This window comes from Oncorhynchus mykiss, chromosome 4, assembly GCF_057628025.1.
Source record: "Oncorhynchus mykiss isolate SJ-2025 chromosome 4, ASM5762802v1, whole genome shotgun sequence".
In the NCBI taxonomy this organism is placed as follows: Eukaryota; Metazoa; Chordata; class Actinopteri; order Salmoniformes; family Salmonidae; genus Oncorhynchus; species Oncorhynchus mykiss.
In genome coordinates, this window is record NC_143025.1 from 93434446 (window position 1) to 93455776 (window position 21331).

General features: G+C 48.9%; 1 protein-coding gene across 1 annotated transcript; it reads right to left on the reverse strand.

Moving 5' to 3' along the window:
* Positions 1 to 209: 209 nt before the first annotated feature.
* Positions 210 to 15075, reverse strand: mtfr2 (mitochondrial fission regulator 2). Its single transcript, XM_036976420.2, has 8 exons — positions 14780 to 15075; positions 14336 to 14580; positions 14062 to 14166; positions 10024 to 10151; positions 8322 to 8551; positions 7397 to 7724; positions 3161 to 3347; positions 210 to 554 (listed from the first exon to the last, which is right to left on the reverse strand). The coding sequence occupies exons 2-8, from the start codon at positions 14405 to 14407 to the stop codon at positions 510 to 512; spliced, it is 1095 nt and encodes a 364-aa protein (XP_036832315.2). The 5' UTR covers positions 14408 to 14580; positions 14780 to 15075; the 3' UTR covers positions 210 to 509.
* Positions 15076 to 21331: the final 6256 nt, after the last annotated feature.

Here is a 21331-nt window from a genome sequence, read left to right on the forward strand (position 1 = left end):
TAGCAGCAATGTTCCAACATCTAGTGGAAAACCTTCCCAGAAGAGTGGAGGCTGTTATAGCAGCAAAGGTGGAGGAACCAACTCCATATTAAATGACCATGATTTTAGAATGAGATGTTGGATAAGGTGTCCACATACTTTTGGTCACATAGTGTATTTACAGCTAAATATATACACAATTCAAATGACTGCATGCAAATAAATCACGCTCGATATCAACGGTCCCTTTATATAAACAATACCTGATGGGACGCAGCATAGAACAACAGAACATGATGAAAAACAGACCTGGGCTGTATCCCAATTATCTCTCCTTCCTCCTAAAACGTACACTTGTTCACTTCCCTAATCTAATAGTAGCGAACAAGTGTGCACACTTCGAGAGAAAGGAGGTATTATTGGGACGCACGCTCAGTCAGCAGTTGCCATAGCAGTCGGCGGGGAGGCATCGGTGTTCCCGGTTGGCGAAGCGATAGGCTGCTGGTTTAGTTGACCTTGGAGGTCAGAGGTCACAGGTGGAGTCGTCCCTGGCTGCGCTTGGAATGCTGGGGGATCTAAAACAAAAAGACAGGTCACGTGACCAGATAAGTGGAAGAGAACAAAAGGTGCCCTGTTCCCTACACAGGGCTCTGGCCAAAAGTAGTGCACTATGTCTCCCTGTTCCCTACATAGGGTTCTAGTCAAAAGTAGTGCACTATGTCTCTCTGTTCCCTACATAGGGCATTTATTTTGGCCAGAGCTCTATAAGGTTGTAAAGTCCCAGTAACTTTACCCACATTTTACCATCAACTACAAAATTACCACAGACACACTACAGACAGAGAAACAGCACCACCTGCCGGCAGATCACAGACTGACACTGACTGGGGGACACCACAGATAGGAGAGACTATTGGGACACAGTCTAACAGCCTGGGACTGTCTCTCCTAACAGCCTGGGACAGACTCTCCTAACAGCCTGGGACGGTCTCTCCTAACAGCCTGGGACTGTCTCTCCTAACAGCCTGGGACTGTCTCTCCTAACAGCCTGGGACTGTCTCTCCTAACAGCCTGGGACTGTCTCTCCTAACAGCCTGGGACTGTCTCTCCTAACAGCCTGGGACTGTCTCTCCTAACAGCCTGGGACTGTCTCTCCTAACAGCCTGGGACTGTCTCTCCTAACAGCCTGGGACAGTCTCTCCTAACAGCCTGGGACAGTCTCTCCTAACAGCCTGGGACTGTCTCTCCTAACAGCCTGGGACTGTCTCTCCTAACAGCCTGGGACTGTCTCTCCTAACAGCCTGGGACTGTCTCTCCTAACAGCCTGGGACTGTCTCTCCTAACAGCCTGGGACTGTCTCTCCTAACAGCCTGGGACTGTCTCTCCTAACAGCCTGGGACGGTCTCTCCTAACAGCCTGGGACGGTCTCTCCTAACAGCCTGGGACGGTCTCTCCTAACAGCCTGGGACGGTCTCTCCTAACAGCCTGGGACTGTCTCTCCTAACAGCCTGGGACTGTCTCTCCTAACAGCCTGGGACTGTCTCTCCTAACAGCCTGGGACAGTCTCTCCTAACAGCCTGGGACTGTCTCTCCTAACAGCCTGGGACTGTCTCTCCTAACAGCCTGGGACTGTCTCTCCTAACAGCCTGGGACTGTCTCTCCTAACAGCCTGGGACAGTCTCTCCTAACAGCCTGGGACTGTCTCTCCTAACAGCCTGGGACTGTCTCTCCTAACAGCCTGGGACTGTCTCTCCTAACAGCCTGGGACTGTCTCTCCTAACAGCCTGGGACTGTCTCTCCTAACAGCCTGGGACTGTCTCTCCTAACAGCCTGGGACTGTCTCTCCTAACAGCCTGGGACTGTCTCTCCTAACAGCCTGGGACTGTCTCTCCTAACAGCCTGGGACTGTCTCTCCTAACAGCCTGGGACTGTCTCTCCTAACAGCCTGGGACTGTCTCTCCTAACAGCCTGGGACTGTCTCTCCTAACAGCCTGGGACTGTCTCTCCTAACAGCCTGGGACTGTCTCTCCTAACAGCCTGGGACTGTCTCTCCTAACAGCCTGGGACTGTCTCTCCTAACAGCCTGGGACTGTCTCTCCTAACAGCCTGGGACTGTCTCTCCTAACAGCCTGGGACTGTCTCTCCTAACAGCCTGGGACTGTCTCTCCTAACAGCCTGGGACTGTCTCTCCTAACAGCCTGGGACGGTCTCTCCTAACAGCCTGGGACGGTCTCTCCTAACAGCCTGGGACTGTCTCTCCTAACAGCCTGGGACTGTCTCTCCTAACAGCCTGGGACTGTCTCTCCTAACAGCCTGGGACAGTCTCTCCTAACAGCCTGGGACTGTCTCTCCTAACAGCCTGGGACTGTCTCTCCTAACAGCCTGGGACTGTCTCTCCTAACAGCCTGGGACTGTCTCTCCTAACAGCCTGGGACGGTCTCTCCTAACAGCCTGGGACTGTCTCTCCTAACAGCCTGGGACTGTCTCTCCTAACAGCCTGGGACTGTCTCTCCTAACAGCCTGGGACTGTCTCTCCTAACAGCCTGGGACTGTCTCTCCTAACAGCCTGGGACTGTCTCTCCTAACAGCCTGGGACTGTCTCTCCTAACAGCCTGGGACTGTCTCTCCTAACAGCCTGGGACTGTCTCTCCTAACAGCCTGGGACAGTCTCTCCTAACAGCCTGGGACTGTCTCTCCTAACAGCCTGGGACTGTCTCTCCTAACAGCCTGGGACTGTCTCTCCTAACAGCCTGGGACTGTCTCTCCTAACAGCCTGGGACAGTCTCTCCTAACAGCCTGGGACTGTCTCTCCTAACAGCCTGGGACTGTCTCTCCTAACAGCCTGGGACGGTCTCTCCTAACAGCCTGGGACTGTCTCTCCTAACAGCCTGGGACTGTCTCTCCTAACAGCCTGGGACTGTCTCTCCTAACAGCCTGGGACTGTCTCTCCTAACAGCCTGGGACGGTCTCTCCTAACAGCCTGGGACGGTCTCTCCTAACAGCCTGGGACTGTCTCTCCTAACAGCCTGGGACGGTCTCTCCTAACAGCCTGGGACAGTCTCTCCTAACAGCCTGGGACTGTCTCTCCTAACAGCCTGGGACGGTCTCTCCTAACAGCCTGGGACGGTCTCTCCTAACAGCCTGGGTTACAGTTTGTAAACGTGGTTCTGTATGTACTTACACAGGGCGATGTATCGGGGCTGCCGAACGGCGAGAGCTCTACCGAGCGGTTCTCTTTGTCGTACGAGTCGTCGAGGCGACGGTGGGCGAACTTCCTCCTCAGGGCCTCGGCAATCATGGAGGCCGGGTCGCTTAGCAACGCCGCGCCCTTGCTCCGCCTCCTCCGCACCGGCGTTCCCCCGGGCGACCTGGGGGTTGGGGCAAAACCAGGACATGCGTCAGACCTGCCAACCTTGGATAATTTATTATGAGAACCCCCCTCCCCCCCCTCCCCCTGCTGCACATGTGACACCCACACCTCCAATCAGAGGCAAGTGCACCTCCTAAACCTAATATTGATGTTGGCAGAAGACTTCCTCAGGAGAAATGGTAGGCTACACAGACGTATGTGTCGTTGGGAATTTAGCTTCAGTAGCTAACTAGAAATATGTTTAACATGTTCAGGGCTGATGTTGGTTAGGGGGAGGTCAGTCAACTTCCCCCTCAGGCCTGAGGTTGGTTAGGGGGAGGTCAGTCAACTTCCCCCTCAGGCCTGAGGTTGGTTAGGGGGGAGGTCAGTCAACTTCCCCCTCAGGCCTGAGGTTGGCTAGGGGGGAGGTCAGTCAACTTCCCCCTCAGGCCTGAGGTTGGTTAGGGGGAGGTCAGTCAACTTCCCCCTCAGGCCTGAGGTTGGTTAGGGGGAGGTCAGTCAACTTCCCCCTCAGGCCTGAGGTTGGTTAGGGGGGAGGTCAGTCAACTTCCCCCTCAGGCCTGAGGTTGGTTAGGGGGAGGTCAGTCAACTTCCCCCTCAGACCTGAGGTTGGTTAGGGGGAGGTCAGTCAACTTCCCCCTCAGGCCTGAGGTTGGCTAGGGGGGAGGTCAGTCAACTTCCCCCTCAGGCCTGAGGTTGGTTAGGGGGAGGTCAGTCAACTTCCCCCTCAGGCCTGAGGTTGGTTAGGGGGGAGGTCAGTCAACTTCCCCCTCAGGCCTGAGGTTGGCTAGGGGGGAGGTCAGTCAACTTCCCCCTCAGGCCTGAGGTTGGTTAGGGGGAGGTCAGTCAACTTCCCCCTCAGGCCTGAGGTTGGTTAGGGGGAGGTCAGTCAACTTCCCCCTCAGGCCTGAGGTTGGTTAGGGGGAGGTCAGTCAACTTCCCCCTCAGGCCTGAGGTTGGTTAGGGGGAGGTCAGTCAACTTCCCCCTCAGGCCTGAGGTTGGTTAGGGGGGAGGTCAGTCAACTTCCCCCTCAGGCCTGAGGTTGGTTAGGGGGAGGTCAGTCAACTTCCCCCTCAGGCCTGAGGTTGGTTAGGGGGAGGTCAGTCAACTTCCCCCTCAGGCCTGAGGTTGGTTAGGGGGAGGTCAGTCAACTTCCCCCTCAGGCCTGAGGTTGGTTAGGGGGGAGGTCAGTCAACTTCCCCCTCAGGCCTGAGGTTGGTTAGGGGGAGGTCAGTCAACTTCCTCCTCAGGCCTAAGGTTGGTTAGGGGGAGGTCAGTCAACTTCCCCCTCAGGCCTGAGGTTGGTTAGGGGGGAGGTCAGTCAACTTCCCCCTCAGGCCTGAGGTTGGTTAGGGGGAGGTCAGTCAACTTCCCCCTCAGGCCTGAGGTTGGTTAGGGGGAGGTCAGTCAACTTCCCCCTCAGGCCTGAGGTTGGTTAGGGGGAGGTCAGTCAACTTCCTCCTCAGGCCTGAGGTTGGTTAGGGGGAGGTCAGTCAACTTCCTCCTCAGGCCTGAGGTTGGCTAGGGGGGAGGTCAGTCAACTTCCCCCTCAGGCCTGAGGTTTGTTAGGGGGAGGTCAGTCAACTTCCTCCTCAGGCCTGAGGTTGGTTAGGGGGAGGTCAGTCAACTTCCCCCTCAGGCCTGAGGTTGGTTAGGGGGGAGGTCAGTCAACTTCCCCCTCAGGCCTGAGGTTGGTTAGGGGGAGGTCAGTCAACTTCCCCCTCAGGCCTGAGGTTGGTTAGGGGGAGGTCAGTCAACTTCCCCCTCAGGCCTGAGGTTGGTTAGGGGGAGGTCAGTCAACTTCCTCCTCAGGCCTGAGGTTGGTTAGGGGGAGGTCAGTCAACTTCCCCCTCAGGCCTGAGGTTGGTTAGGGGGAGGTCAGTCAACTTCCTCCTCAGGCCTGAGGTTGGCTAGGGGGGAGGTCAGTCAACTTCCCCCTCAGGCCTGAGGTTGGTTAGGGGGAGGTCAGTCAACTTCCCCCTCAGGCCTGAGGTTGGTTAGGGGGAGGTCAGTCAACTTCCCCCTCAGGCCTGAGGTTGGTTAGGGGGAGGTCAGTCAACTTCCTCCTCAGGCCTGAGGTTGGTTAGGGGGAGGTCAGTCAACTTCCTCCTCAGGCCTGAGGTTGGTTAGGGGGAGGTCAGTCAACTTCCCCCTCAGGCCTAAGGTTGGTTAGGGGGAGGTCAGTCAACTTCCCCCTCAGGCCTGAGGTTGGTTAGGGGGGAGGTCAGTCAACTTCCCCCTCAGGCCTGAGGTTGGTTAGGGGGAGGTCAGTCAACTTCCTCCTCAGGCCTGAGGTTGGTTAGGGGGAGGTCAGTCAACTTCCTCCTCAGGCCTGAGGTTGGTTAGGGGGAGGTCAGTCAACTTCCCCCTCAGGCCTGAGGTTGGTTAGGGGGGAGGTCAGTCAACTTCCCCCTCAGGCCTGAGGTTGGTTAGGGGGAGGTCAGTCAACTTCCCCCTCAGGCCTGAGGTTGGTTAGGGGGAGGTCAGTCAACTTCCCCCTCAGGAAGCTGGAGCATTTTGTAAGTGATTTTATTCTTTAAAAAAAATGTAAACCTATAACTGCCATTTCCTGAAACCAAGAGTCTTAAAATGATATCAAACACAAGACCGTGTCAAATGGCACCCCATTCCCTGCTCCCAATGATGAACCAGACTTGTGGAGGTCTACAATTGTTTTTGAGGTCTTGGCTGATTTCTTTTGATTTTCCCATGATGTCAAACAGTTACTGACTCCAACCTAAGTATGTAAACTTCCAACTTCAACTATATACACCATCATTTTCAAATAAATTCATTAAAAATCCTACAATGTGATTTTTTTGTCTCATTTTGTCTGTCATAGTTGAAGTGTACCTATGATGAAAATTACAGGCCTCTCATCTTTTTAAGTGGGAGAACTTGCACAATTGGTGGCTGAATAAATAAAATCCATTAAATCCATTATTTAAAAAAATGGAAAGAATATGGCACCACAACAAACCTGCCAAGAAAGGGCCGCCCACCAAAACTCACAGACCAGGCAAGTAGGGCATTAATCAGAGAGGCAACAAAGAGACCAAAATTACCCTGAAGGAGATGAAAAGTATCTGTCCATAGGACCACTTTAAGCCGTACACTCCACAGAGCTGGGGTTTACGGAAGATTGGAGTATCTGTCCATAGGACCACTTTAAGCCGTACACTCCACAGAGCTGGGCTTTACGGAAGATTGGAGTATCTGTCCATAGGACCACTTTAAGCCGTACACTCCACAGAGCTGGGCTTTATGGAAGATTGGAGTATCTGTCCATAGGACCACTTTAAGCCGTACACTCCACAGAGCTGGGCTTTACGGAAGATTGGAGTATCTGTCCATAGGACCACTTTAAGCCGTACACTCCACAGAGCTGGGCTTTATGGAAGATTGGAGTATCTGTCCATAGGACCACTTTAAGCCGTACACTCCACAGAGCTGGGGTTTACGGAAGATTGGAGTATCTGTCCATAGGACCACTTTAAGCCGTACACTCCACAGAGCTGGGCTTTATGGAAGAGTGGCCAGACAAAAAGCCATTGCTTAAAGAAAAAAATAAGCAAACACATTTGGCGAACGGAGGTTCACCTTCCAGCAGGACAATGACCCTAAGCGTACTGCTAAAGCAACACTCGGGTGGTTTAAGGGGAAACATGTAAATGTCTTGTAATGGCCTAGTCAAAGTCCAGACCTCAATCCAATTGAGAATCTGTGGTATGACTTAAAGATTGCTGTACACCAGCGGAACCCATCCCAACATGAAGGAGCTGGAGCAGTTTTAACTTGAAGAATGGGCAAAAAATCAAAGTGGCTAGATGTGCCAAGCTTATAGAGCCATACCCCAAGAGTCTTGCAGCTGTAATTGCTGTTGAATATGTGTATGTGACCAATAACATTGTTAAATATGGACCAATAACATTTGATTTCACCGCAAAAGGCTTGCAGCTTGGCAGATCTGCTGCCATAGACAGACAGGCTCTCAGAGTTGTAGACTTGACTCCGGCACAGTGACATGCCTTAGTGTCCATGCTTACCTCTGCACGGAGCGTAGTTTCACCTGGTTCAGTTCATTCAGTACATCCAGCATGGTGGGGACCGGGCCCTGTCCTACCGCCTTATCCTGGGACCGTAGTAGTCCAACCTGCCCAGCCTCATGGCTCTTCCCCTGGGCATGACCTTTACCGGCCTCCCTGCCCTGCTGGATTAGATTCTCCACCGCAGACAGACCAACAGAGGAGCTGGGTGGAGGAGGACAGGGAGGAGGTGGAGGAGGACAGGAAGGAGGTGGAGGGCGATAAGGGGTGGAGGTGAGGACAGAGGCAGGGGACATTCCAGGGGTACCCAGAAGGTTCTGGGAATGGGCTGGAAAGGAGGGAGAGAAAAGGGTGAACAAACGATAAGTCTGGTGTATCACTTTCATAATAGAGGAATGAATGTGTTTACCATGACTGGGATAGGTGTGAGTGAGTGTGTGTTTACCATGACTGGGATAGGTGTGAGTGAGTGTGTGTTTACCATGACTGGGATAGGTGTGAGTGAGTGTGTGTTTACCATGACTGGGATAGGTGTGAGTGAGTGTGTGTTTACCATGACTGGGATAGGTGTGAGTGAGTGTGTGTTTACCATGACTGGGATAGGTGTGAGTGAGTGTGTGTTTACCATGACTGGGATAGGTGTGAGTGAGTGTGTGTTTACCATGACTGGGATAGGTGTGAGTGAGTGTGTGTTTACCATGACTGGGATAGGTGTGAGTGAGTGTGTGTTTACCATGACTGGGATAGGTGTGAGTGAGTGTGTGTTTACCATGACTGGGATAGGTGTGAGTGAGTGTGTGTGTTTACCATGACTGGGATAGGTGTGAGTGAGTGTGTGTGTTTACCATGACTGGGATAGGTGTGAGTGAGTGTGTGTTTACCATGACTGGGATAGGTGTGAGTGAGTGTGTGTGTGTTTAGACACCTGAGGGTGGCGCGGTGACAATCATGGCAATCTGAGCTCGTAGTTTGAGCAGCTCGTCCTCCAGGGCTGTGATCTTCCGCAGGGCCACTGGGTCTGATCTGTGCCCCAGCATCATGTCTCCTGGCTGGGCTCGGACCGCTGCCAACCCTCGGTCCCCTGGACGTGGAGGGGCCAGCACCACCTCGTCGTCCCGACTCACAGCACCCCGTCGGGACGGACGCTCCCGGTGCCTGAGATCGGACCAGAAGGAATGACAGATTGAGAACAAGCTTTTTGGAAAGCGGAGATGTCACAACCCTCAGAAAGCAGACATTACTGGAGACACCTTGCCGTTTTGGAGAAGCGTTCCGTTTGCTTGCAAAGATTTACGATGGCTAATTAACAGTAAATAAAGTTAACCTTTTCACCCAACAAGTTAGCAAAAATTACTAGCTAGCTAGCTTAACTTGTTTACAGTTGGGTAGTAATCGCTCCTACTCTTTTCTCTGACATGTCAATAACATGTCCCCATAGGATTCTACACACAACCCTCAGGGTGACTATATCTACTGGGTTCTACCAGTCTGAGGAGTCTCTGTGTACATCTACTGGGTTCTACCAGTCTGAGGAGTCTCTGTGTATATCTACTGGGTTCTACCAGTCTGAGGAGTCTCTGTGTATATCTACTGGGTTCTATCAGTCTGAGGAGTCTCTGTGTATATCTACTGGGTTCTACCAGTCTGAGGAGTCTCTGTGTATATCTACTGGGTTCTATCAGTCTGAGGAGTCTCTGTGTATATCTACTGGGTTCTACCAGTCTGAGGAGTCTCTGTGTATATCTACTGGGTTCTACCAGTCTGAGGAGTCTCTGTGTATATCTACTGGGTTCTACTAGTCTGAGTCTCTGTGTACATCTACTGGGTTCTATCAGTCTGAGGAGTCTCTGTGTATATCTACTGGGTTCTACTAGTCTGAGTCTCTGTGTACATCTACTGGGTTCTATCAGTCTGAGGAGTCTCTGTGTATATCTACTGGGTTCTACCAGTCTGAGGAGTCTCTGTGTATATCTACTGGGTTCTACCAGTCTGAGGAGTCTCTGTGTATATCTACTGGGTTCTACCAGTCTGAGGAGTCTCTGTGTATATCTACTGGGTTCTACTAGTCTGAGGAGTCTCTGTGTATATCTACTGGGTTCTACCAGTCTGAGGAGTCTCTGTGTATATCTACTGGGTTCTACCAGTCTGAGGAGTCTCTGTGTATATCTACTGGGTTCTACCAGTCTGAGGAGTCTCTGTGTATATCTACTGGGTTCTACCAGTCTGAGGAGTCTCTGTGTATATCTACTGGGTTCTACCAGTCTGAGGAGTCTCTGTGTATATCTACTGGGTTCTACCAGTCTGAGTCTCTGTGTATATCTACTGGGTTCTACCAGTCTGAGTCTGTGTACATCTACTGGGTTCTACCAGTCTGAGTCTGTGTGTATATCTACTGGGTTCTACCAGTCTGAGGAGTCTCTGTGTATATCTACTGGGTTCTACCAGTCTGAGTCTGTGTGTATATCTACTGGGTTCTACCAGTCTGAGTCTGTGTGTATATCTACTGGGTTCTACCAGTCTGAGGAGTCTCTGTGTATATCTACTGGGTTCTACCAGTCTGAGTCTGTGTGTATATCTACTGGGTTCTACCAGTCTGAGTCTGTGTATATCTACTGGGTCCCATCTACCTGATTTTGGTGAAGCTGTCTCCCTCATCCTCCGCCACCCAGAGCACGTCAGCCAAGGAGGGGATAGCGGGGAGGGTATCCATGGTGACGTCCAGGTATCTGTGCTGTCGGGAGGTGTGTAGAGGAATCTGTGGACAGTATGAGCCAGCTGAGTGTGAGACCAAACCACAGAACCAGAAGTCTTCTGGTCCCATCTCCATAACAACGATTTACCTCAATGTGTTACGGAGTCGACGGTTACGGAGTCGTCGGTTACGGAGTCGACGGTTACGAAGTGGTCGGTTACTGAGTGGTCAGTTACGGAGTGGTCGGTTACGGAGTGGTCGGTTACGGAGGCTACGTTACGGAGGCTACGTTACGGAGTCGACGGTTACGGAGTCGACGGTTACGGAGTGGTCGGTTACGGAGTCGACGGTTACGGAGTGGTCGGTTACGGAGTCGACGGTTACGGAGTCGACGGTTACGGAGTGGTCGGTTACGGAGTCGACGGTTACGAAGTGGTCGGTTACTGAGTGGTCAGTTACGGAGTGGTCGGTTACGGAGTGGTCGGTTACGGAGGCTACGTTACGGAGGCTACGTTACGGAGTCGACGGTTACGGAGTCGTCGGTTACGGAGTCGACGGTTACGGAGTGGTCGGTTACGGAGTCTACGGTTATGGAGTCGACGGTTACGGAGTCTACGGTTACGGAGTCATCGGTTACGGAGTCAACGGTTACGAAGTGGTCGGTTACTGAGTGGTCGGTTACGGAGTGGTCGGTTACGGAGTCTACATTACAGAGTTGACGGTTACGGAGTCGACGGTTATGGAGTCGACAGTTACAGAGTCGACGGTTACGGAGTCGACGGTTACGGAGTGGTCGGTTACGGAGTCTACGGTTATGGAGTCGTGGGTTACGGAGTCAACGGTTACGGAGTGGTCGGTTACGGAGTGGTCGGTTACGGAGTGGTCAGTTACGGAGTCGACGGTTACGGAGTGGTCGGTTACGGAGTCTACGGTTATGGAGTCGTGGGTTACGGAGTCAACGGTTACGGAGTGGTCGGTTACGGAGTCGTGGGTTAAAGAGTCGTGGGTTACGGAGTCGACGGTTACGGAGTCGACGGTTACGGAGTGGTCGGTTACGGAGTCTACGGTTATGGAGTCGTGGGTTACGGAGTCGACGGTTACGGAGTCTACGGTTACGGAGTCTACGGTTACGGAGTCATCGGTTACGGAGTCAACGGTTACGAAGTGGTCGGTTACTGAGTGGTCGGTTACGGAGTGGTCGGTTACGGAGTCTACATTACAGAGTTGACGGTTACGGAGTCGACGGTTATGGAGTCGACAGTTACAGAGTCGACGGTTACGGAGTGGTCGGTTACGGAGTCGTGGGTTACAGAGTCATGGGTTACGGAGTGGTCGGTTACGGAGTCTACGGTTACGGAGTCGTGGGTTACGGAGTCAACGGTTACGGAGTGGTTGGTTACGGAGTGGTTGGTTACGGAGTCTACGTTACGGAGTCAGCGGTTAAGGAGTCGTGGGTTACGGAGTGGTCGGTTACGGAGTGGTCGGTTACGGAGTCGTGGGTTACGGAGTCGTGGGTTACGGAGTCGTGGGTTACGGAGTGGTCGGTTACGGAGTGGTCGGTTACGGAGTCTACGGTTACGGAGTCGTGGGTTACGGAGTCAACGGTTACAGAGTCTACGGTTACAGAGTCGTGGGTTACGGAGTGGTCGGTTACGGAGTCTACGGTTACGGAGTCGTGGGTTACAGAGTCAACGGTTAGAGTCAAAGGTTACAGAGTCAACGGTTACAGAGTCTACGGTTACAGAGTCTACGGTTACAGAGTCTACGGTTACAGAGTCTACGGTTATAGTCTACGGTTACAGAGTCGTCGGTTACGGAGTCGTCAGTTACGGAGTCGTCGGTTACGGAGTCGTCGGTTACGGAGTCGTCGGTTACGGAGTCGACGGTTACGGAGTCGTCGGTTACGCAGTGGGCGGTTACGGAGTGGTCGGTTACGGAGTCGTGGGTTATGGAGTAGTGGGTTACGGAGTCGACGGTTACTGAGTGGTCGGTTACGGAGTTGACGGTTACGGAGTGGTCGGTTACGGAGTGGTCGGTTAAGGAGTGGTCGGTTACGGAGTGGTCGGTTACGGAGTGGTCGGTTACGGAGTCGACGGTTACGGAGTCGACGGTTACGGAGTGGTGGGTTACGGAGTGGTGGGTTACGGAGTGGTGGGTTACGGAGTGGTCGGTTACGGAGTGGTGGGTTACGGAGTGGTCGGTTACGGAGTGGTCGGTTACGGAGTGGTCGGTTACAGAGTGGTCGGTTACGGAGTGGTCAGTTACGGAGTGGTCAGTTACGGAGTGGTCAGTTACGGAGTGGTCGGTTACGGAGTGGTCGGTTACGGAGTGGTCGGTTACGGAGTCGTGGGTTACGGAGTGGTCGGTTACGGAGTGGTCGGTTACGGAGTCGTGGGTTACGGAGTCGTGGGTTAAAGAGTCGTGGGTTACGGAGTGGTCAGTTACGGAGTCTACGGTTACGGAGTCGTGGGTTACGGAGTCGTGGGTTACGGAGTCAACGGTTACGGAGTGGTCGGTTACGGAGTCGTGGGTTACAGAGTCATGGGTTACGGAGTGGTCGGTTACGGAGTCTACGGTTACGGAGTCGTGGGTTACGGAGTCAACGGTTACGGAGTGGTCGGTTACGGAGTCTACGTTACGGAGTCAGCGGTTACGTGGTCGGTTACGGAGTCGTGGGTTACGGAGTCGTGGGTTAAAGAGTCGTGGGTTACGGAGTGGTCAGTTACGGAGTCTACGGTTACGGAGTCGTGGGTTACGGAGTCGTGGGTTACGGAGTCGTGGGTTACGGAGTCAACGGTTACGGAGTGGTCGGTTACGGAGTCATGGGTTACAGAGTCATGGGTTACGGAGTGGTCGGTTACGGAGTCTATGGTTACGGAGTCGTGGGTTACGGAGTCAACGGTTACGGAGTGGTCGGTTACGGAGTCTACGTTACGGAGTCAGCGGTTACGTGGTCGGTTACGGAGTCGTGGGTTACGGAGTCGTGGGTTACGGAGTGGTCGGTTACGGAGTGGTCGGTTACGGAGTGGTCGGTTACGGAGTCGTGGGTTACGGAGTCAACGGTTACAGAGTCTACGGTTACAGAGTCGTGGGTTACGGAGTGGTCGGTTACGGAGTCTACGGTTACGGAGTCGTGGGTTACAGAGTCAACGGTTAGAGTCAAAGGTTACAGAGTCAACGGTTACAGAGTCTACGGTTACAGAGTCTACGGTTACAGAGTCTACGGTTACGGAGTCGTCGGTTACGGAGTCGTCGGTTACGGAGTCGTCGGTTACGGAGTCGTCGGTTACGGAGTCGTCGGTTACGGAGTCGACGGTTACGGAGTGGTCGGTTACGGAGTGGTCGGTTACGGAGTCGTGGGTTATGGAGTCGTGGGTTACGGAGTCGACGGTTACTGAGTGGTCGGTTACGGAGTTGACGGTTACGGAGTGGTCGGTTACGGAGTCTACGGTTACGGAGTGGTCGGTTAAGGAGTGGTCGGTTACGGAGTAGTCGGTTACGGAGTCGACGGTTACGGAGTGGTGGGTTACGGAGTGGTCGGTTACGGAGTGGTGGGTTACGGAGTGGTCGGTTACGGAGTTGTGGGTTACGGAGTGGTCGGTTACGGAGAGGTCGGTTACGGAGTCGACGGTTACGGAGTGGTCAGTTACGGAGTGGTCAGTTACGGAGTTGGGTTACGGAGTGGTCGGTTACGGAGTGGTCGGTTATGGAGTCGTGGGTTACGGAGTCGTCGGTTACGGAGTGGTCGGTTACAGAGTGGTCGGTTACAGAGTCATGGGTTACAGAGTCGTGGGTTACGGAGTGGTCGGTTACGGAGTCTACGGTTACGGAGTCGTGGGTTACGGAGTCAACGGTTACGGAGTCGTGGGTTACGGAGTCAACGGTTACGGAGTGGTCGGTTACGGAGTGGTAGACTGATGTGGTACTTCAGATGATCCTAGACCTGTATTAACCAGTTTACATTCATATTGACCTGGAAGTGGATACGTGGAGACGGGGTCAATGGGAGGTTGGTCCCGATCATCCGCACCAGGCTCCGGTACTGACCGCACAACTGGCTCTCCCACACTGGAATTAGCTGAAAAACACACACACACACACACACACACACACACACACACACACACACACACACACACACACACACACACACACGAAGCACTCTTCAATCTTTTGGTACAATCTCAAAACAAGCATCCTATAAATTGAGCCACTGCATTTGTGATATGTAACTCATTTTTTTTTACCATGTCAGGAGAGACTCCGAAATACTCAAGGACATTTTGCAACAGATCAAATATATCTTCTAGCAGAGACATCTGGAAGCAGCCCTTCTGAATGTTTTGGCTGATGATGGATGCAAAAACTGGTGGTGGTGGTGTAGGCTTTCTGTTGACAGCTTCGGTCGCAGGCTAGGACTCCCGTTTCACGTTGCACCATGGGATGCGAGTCCTGACCACAGTCAAAGAAGCAGAATCATCCTCATTCAAACCTGGGGGCGGTCACACACATCCCTTATAATGTAATCATTTCATGCACGTTTGGTAGAGTTACCTAGCTATCAGTACAGTATACAGTATAATATTACCGAAAATCCCTCATCAAAACACACCAAGCGGTAACATGATAAACAAGCGAGCAATAAATATTGTATTATATGTGTAAAGGGTATAAAGTTAATCTTCTCTTACCCCATGGATCATTTAGAAATTATACTTGGCGACAAAATAACCTTCTCCTAGGAGGCTCACGTGTCCGGACAAGTGAGAAGGTGAACTCAAATAAAGCCACTCTCGCAAACCGTGCCGTGATTGGACATTTCAATTGGAAGAAAATCCTACGCCAATCAGAATAGCGGAATCGTGCAACGTGACCACAGCTGTTCGAACCAATGGGGCTTTGAATAATATTCACACCAAATTCGTATTTTTTTGTTGTCGTGTGTGAACGAGTTGACCGTTCTCCTAGCAGTCAGAATAAAAGGCTTGCAGCGCAATCAAAGATGTTTTCCTTCAAGATAAGAGTCCCCCTACAAAGACATGCTAAACTCGTTTTTTTTGTTTTGTTTTTGCACTCCGGTGCAGTTCACAGGGTTTCAAAAAAAGAGACGTATTTTACACAAATACTGGTATATTGAAAGCTATTGTGTAGGCTATGTTTAAACAAATACATTTTTTAAAATAAAATACTAATATATATGCTATTGGAATTACTCAATAGAGTCTGTAAAACTTCAATGCGTATCTTGTGCCGGGCAACGGCTTTAATACAGAGTACTGGGGAGTCCTTACTCCACCCATCCAATTCACTGCAATGCAACACACAGTATATGGGAGACTTATTGGCTTGTAAAAATATAAAATATTTCTACCTGCCTCAGCTAAAGTGGGGGTGGGAAATAGTCAGTAGGGTCTCTACTAACCAAATAGGTGTAGTTTTCAGAGGTTGACTCTGTCGTACACATCCAGCAACAGAGCTTTAAAAGACCTGGTACTATCCAGTGTGGAGTGAAAAGCCAGCAGAAGGCCGTGAGACACAGCCCCCCCCCCCCTCCAAATCTACACATATTTTTGGATAGTAGAGAACCTACCCAGTATTTCCCACTTTAGCTGAGACAGGAAAACAGTTCTCTCTGCAAGCCAGTATTCTCAACATTTTTTAAAAATGTATTTTTAATTTCACCTTTATTTAACCAGGTAGGCTAGTTGAGAACACCTTTATTTAACCAGGTAGACTAGTTGAGAACACCTTTATTTAACCAGGTAGGCTAGTTGAGAACACCTTTATTTAACCAGGTAGACTAGTTGAGAACACCTTTATTTAACCAGGTAGACTAGTTGAGAACACCTTTATTTAACCAGGTAGACTAGTTGAGAACACCTTTATTTAACCAGGTAGACTAGTTGAGAACACCTTTATTTAACCAGGTAGGCTAGTTGAGAACACCTTTATTTAACCAGGTAGGCTAGTTGAGAACACCTTTATTTAACCAGGTAGGCTAGTTGAGAACACCTTTATTTAACCAGGTAGACTAGTTGAGAACACCTTTATTTAACCAGGTCGGCCAGTTGAGAACACCTTTATTTAACCAGGTCGGCCAGTTGAGAACAAGTTCTCATTTACAACTGTGACCTGGCCCAAGATAAAGCAAAGCAGTTCGACACAAACAACAACACAGAGTTACACAAGGAATAAACAAAACATACAGTCAATAATACAGTAGAACAAAAGAAAACAAAAAGTCTATATACAGTGAGTGCAAATGAGGTAAGTTAAGTGTCAACATTGTATTTTTTTTATCATTGGTCTTAAAAAAAACATTTTTAAAACCATATTTTATTTTATTGCATGTTCTTGTTGGCACACAAGCGGCCATTGATTCAAATTAAATATAATTTGAGTGGATCATCCACATTGCAATGTTTTGAAATGCGGGCTTTTATTTTGAAGGTTTCCTCAGTAACATACCAAACGTCAAGGTTTGTGCTGCTGGCAGAAAACTAGTGCTGCAACGATCTCTACTTCCTGGTTTCCTCCGTCTTCCTGGTAACAGGTTTAAAACGACAGCCGCTGGGGGACTAGCAGCTGACATGCTGCATGCCGGGTAGGGTCGGTCATGGTGCCGAGTAGTGCGGACGAAATGGAGGAAACGGAGGAAAAACAGTGGATGAAGCAACAGCTGTGCTGGAATGAGAACAATCGCGCTGTCAGTTCTGATGGTATGGAGCGGGAGGATGAGGATCAAGGACCGAGAATGGTCGGTAGTGGAAAGTCAGAGGAGGAGGAGGAAGAACAGATTATGATACCGAAAACATGAAGAGGGCTACGGTAGGAAGCAAGAGTAATGATGTGATGGAGTGGAAAGTGGTGGAAGTGTTTATGAGACCACAGGGCCTGTCTTACACCCTGTCGGACTAACTCACATTTATTTATAAAGCCCTTCTTACATCACCTGATGCCACAAAGTGCTGTACAGAAACCCAGCCTAAAACCCGAAAAACAGCAAGCAATGCAGGTGTAGAAGCACCTGCCATAGAGCAAGTGGTAGGTGAAGTGAAATTTAGCTCCGTTCATTTGGAAATGGTAGATTGTTACTATTTTGTGGTAGCCAGGCTCAGCGAGAGAAGATTCTGACAATGGAAAAGCTTCATGGGAAGGAGATTTAAAAGCCACGCACATCCCTGTGGTGCGAATACCAGGTGGAGGGGAGTCATCACTGGGATGATAATGAAGAAAATGTGACGGGAGGCCAGAAGGTTGATCAGTGGGAAAAGAAGGGAGCCTATCAGTTCAGTTCTTTCCACAGATTCTCGATTGGATTCAGGTCTGGACTTTGACTTGGCCATTCTAACACCTGGATATGTTTATTTTTGAACCATTCCATTGTAGATTTTGCTTTATGTTTTGGATCATTGTCTTGTTGGAAGACAAATCTCCGTCCCAGTCTCAGGTCTTTTGCAGACTCCATCAGGTTTTCTTCCAGAATGGTCCTGTATTTGGCTCCATCCATCTTCCCATCAATTTTAACCATCTTCCCTGTCCCTGCTGAAGAAAAGCAGGCCCAAACCATGATGCTGCCACCACCATGTTTGACAGTGGGGATGGTGTGTTCAGCCGTGTTGCTTTTACGCCAAACATAACGTTTTGCATTGTTGCCAAAAAGTTCAATTTTGGTTTCATCTGACCAGAGCACCTTCTTCCACATGTTTGGTGTGTCTCCCAGGTGGCTTGTGGCAAACTTTAAACAACACTTTTTATGGATATCTTTAAGAAATGGCTTTCTTCTTGCCACTCTTCCATAAAGGCCAGATTTGTGCACTATACGACTGATTGTTGTCCTATGGACAGAGTCTCCCACCTCAGCTGTAGATCTCTGCAGTTCATCCAGAGTGATCATGGGCCTCTTGGCTGCATCTCTGATCAGTCTTCTCCTTGTATGAGCTGAAAGTTTAGAGGGACGGCCAGGTCTTGGTAGATTTGCAGTGGTCTGATACTCCTTCCATTTCAATATTATCGCTTGCACAGTGCTCCTTGGGATGTTTAAAGCTTGGGAAATCTTTTTGTATCCAAATCCGGCCTTAAACTTCTTCACAACGGTATCTCGGACCTGCCTGGTGTGTTCCTTGTTCTTCATGATGCTCTCTGCGCTTTTAACGGACCTCTGAGACTATCACAGTGCAGGTGCATTTATACGGAGACTTGATTACACACAGGTGGATTGTATTTATCATCATTAGTCATTTAGGTCAACATTGGATCATTCAGAGATCCTCACTGAACTTCTGGAGAGAGTTTGCTGCACTGAAAGTAAAGGGGCTGAATAATTTTGCACGCCCAATTTTTCCGTTTTTGATTTGTTAAAAAAGTTTGAAATATCCAATAAATGTCGTTCCACTTCATGATTGTGTCCCACTTGTTGTTGATTATTCACAAAAAAATACAGTTTTATATCTTTATGTTTGAAGCCTGAAATGTGGCAAAAGGTCGCAAAGTTCAAGGGGGCCGAATACTTTCGCAAGGCACTATATATATATATATATATATATATATATATATATATATATATATATATATATACACACACAGTACCAGTCAAAGGTTTGGACACACCTACTCATTCCAGGGTTTTATTTTTACTATAATTTGTTTTTCCAACAGGACAATGACCCAACACACCTCCAGGCTGTGTAAGGGCTATTTGACCAAGAAGGAGAGTGATGGAGTGCTGCATCAGATGACCTGGCCTCCACAATCACCTGACCTCAACCCAATTGAGATGGTTTGGGATGAGTTGGACCGCAGAGTGAAGGAAAAGCAGTCAACAAGTGCTCAGCATATGTGGGAACTCCTTCAAGACTGTCAGAACAGCAATCCAGGTGAAGCTGGTTGAGAGTGCAAAGCTGTCAAAATCAAAGGGTGGCTACCCTTAAATATTAAATATATATATATATTTTATTTGTATATTTTGGTTACTACATGATTCCATGTGTGTTATGTCATAGTTTTGATGTCTTCACTATTATTCTACAATCTAGACAAGTCAGTTAAGAACAAATTATTATTTACAATGACGGCCTACCAAAAGGTCTCCTACGGGGACAAGACACATCACGACAAGAGACACCACACCACTACATAAAGGGAGACCTAACAACATAGCAAGGCAGCAACACATGACAACACAACATGGCAGCAGCACAGCATGGCAGCAACACAACATGGCAGCAACACAACATGGCAACAACACAACATGGTAGCAACACAACATAGCAAGACAGAAACACATGACAACGCCACATGGCAGCAACACAACATGGCAGCAGCACAGCATGGCAGCAACACAACATGGCAACAACACAACATGGTAGCAACACAACATAGCAAGGCAGAAACGCATGACAACACCACATGGCAGCAACACAACATGGCAGCAGCACAGCATGGCAGCAACACAACATGGCAACAACACAACATGGTAGCAACACAACATAGCAAGGCAGAAACACATGACAACACCACATGGCGACAACACAACATGGCAGCAACACAACATGGCAGCAACACAACATGGTACAAACATTATTGGACACAGACCACAGCACAAAGGGAAAGAAGGTAGAGACAACAATACATCACACAGCCACAACTGTCAGTAAGAGTGTCCATGATTGAGTCTTTGAATGAAGAAATTGAGGTAGGTTTTTTTTGCAGCTCGTTCCAGTCGTCAGCTGCAGCGAACTGAAAAGAGGAGAGACCCAGGGATGTGTGTGTTTTGGGGACCTTTTATGTCCAGTGCAGTTTCCTGAAAATTATAACGTCTTTAGTGTGAGAATTATAATGTCTTTAGTGTGAAAATGGTCTTTAGTATGAAAATTATAACGTCTTTAGTGTGAAAATTATAACGTCTTTAGTGTGAGAATTATAATGTCTTTAGTGTGAAAATTGTCTTTAGTATGAAAATTATAACGTCTTTACTGTGAAAATTATAACGTCTTTAGTGTGAAAATTATAACGTCTTTAGTGTGAAAATTATAACGTCTTTAGTGTGAAAATTACAACGTCTTTAGTGTGAAAATTACAACGTCTTTAGTGTGAAAATTACAACGTCTTTAGTGTGAAAATTACAACGTCTTTAGTGTGAAAATTACAACGTCTTTAGTGTGAAAATTACAACGTCTTTAGTGTGAGAGCCGTTTGCAAAGACCACCTGAAATGTCTGCCTATTTTGGTAGGATGGTGACATCACCAAGCGGTCAATTAGTTAATAGACCAATAAGAAAGTTCCAAACTTCTCTGCCAATAACAGCTAGTCTTCAGTTCTTCCCCACTCCACTCAGACCACTCCCAGACAGTCCTAGTAAAATTCTTGCTCTTTGCTACTAAGAAGCTATACATTTTATTTTTTTATCATTTTAATTTAAAACAATCACCATAAGGTATGTAATTGTTTCCCAGAAATGATTTGATATTGAGCTGAAAACTGCTGGACCTTCTAATCTCCTACAGTTGAAACTGTGGCTGTAAAACTGCCTTCAATATGTTCCTAATTGTAGTCTGTTTCCTGAAATAAATGAATGAATGTATTCCCCACTATATCTTTATTCATCCAATTCAATGTAAACAAACCACAACCGTTAAATTAAAACTCACGTGAATAGACGGGACAAATCACAAAACATTTTTACTTAATTAAAAATACTCAAAACTCATTTTCCTGGGAGTATAGTAGAAATAGTAATAGTAATAGTTATATTAGAATTAGTAATTATTAATATATTAGAATTTATTTGGACAACTCAATATACTATAAAATGACCAAAAACATACAGGGGTGAGACCTGCAGACCTGCAGCTCGTTTTGAGTTGGGGAGATCAACTCAATATACTATAAAATGACAAAAAAAAATAAACTCTAAACTGTGTAGAAATAAACATTTACCTTCATTCATATAGTTTCTTGTCAGTCCAGCTGGCTAATAATCACCGAAATGAAAACTAGACAGTCGGGGATCATCAAAAAGTCCTAAAACAAGGTGAGGCAATATAACACCTCGAAGACTGAATGGTCTCCGGGATAAACATGAGTTTGACATCCCTGGTGTACACAGTACAATAAACATGCTTAGTATAATGAAGTCCTTTACTATACCAGGCAGGCAACATTATCATTATTGACAGACTTCTAGGAAAAACCCTGCAGAAGACATAGCTGTCGAAACATTGGTTGAATAAATTGATTGCAT

Coding starts and splice junctions, on each gene's coding strand:
- mtfr2 (XM_036976420.2), bottom strand. CDS start 14,407: ATGTCTCTGCTAGAAGATATATTTGATCTGTTGCAAAATGTCCTTGAG. Junction 8,552..10,023: donor GACAGCTTCACCAAAATCAG/GTAGATGGGACC, acceptor GTCCGATCTCAG/GCACCGGGAGCGTCCGTCCC. Junction 555..3,160: donor GCCCCGATACATCGCCCTGT/GTAAGTACATAC, acceptor TTTTTGTTTTAG/ATCCCCCAGCATTCCAAGCG.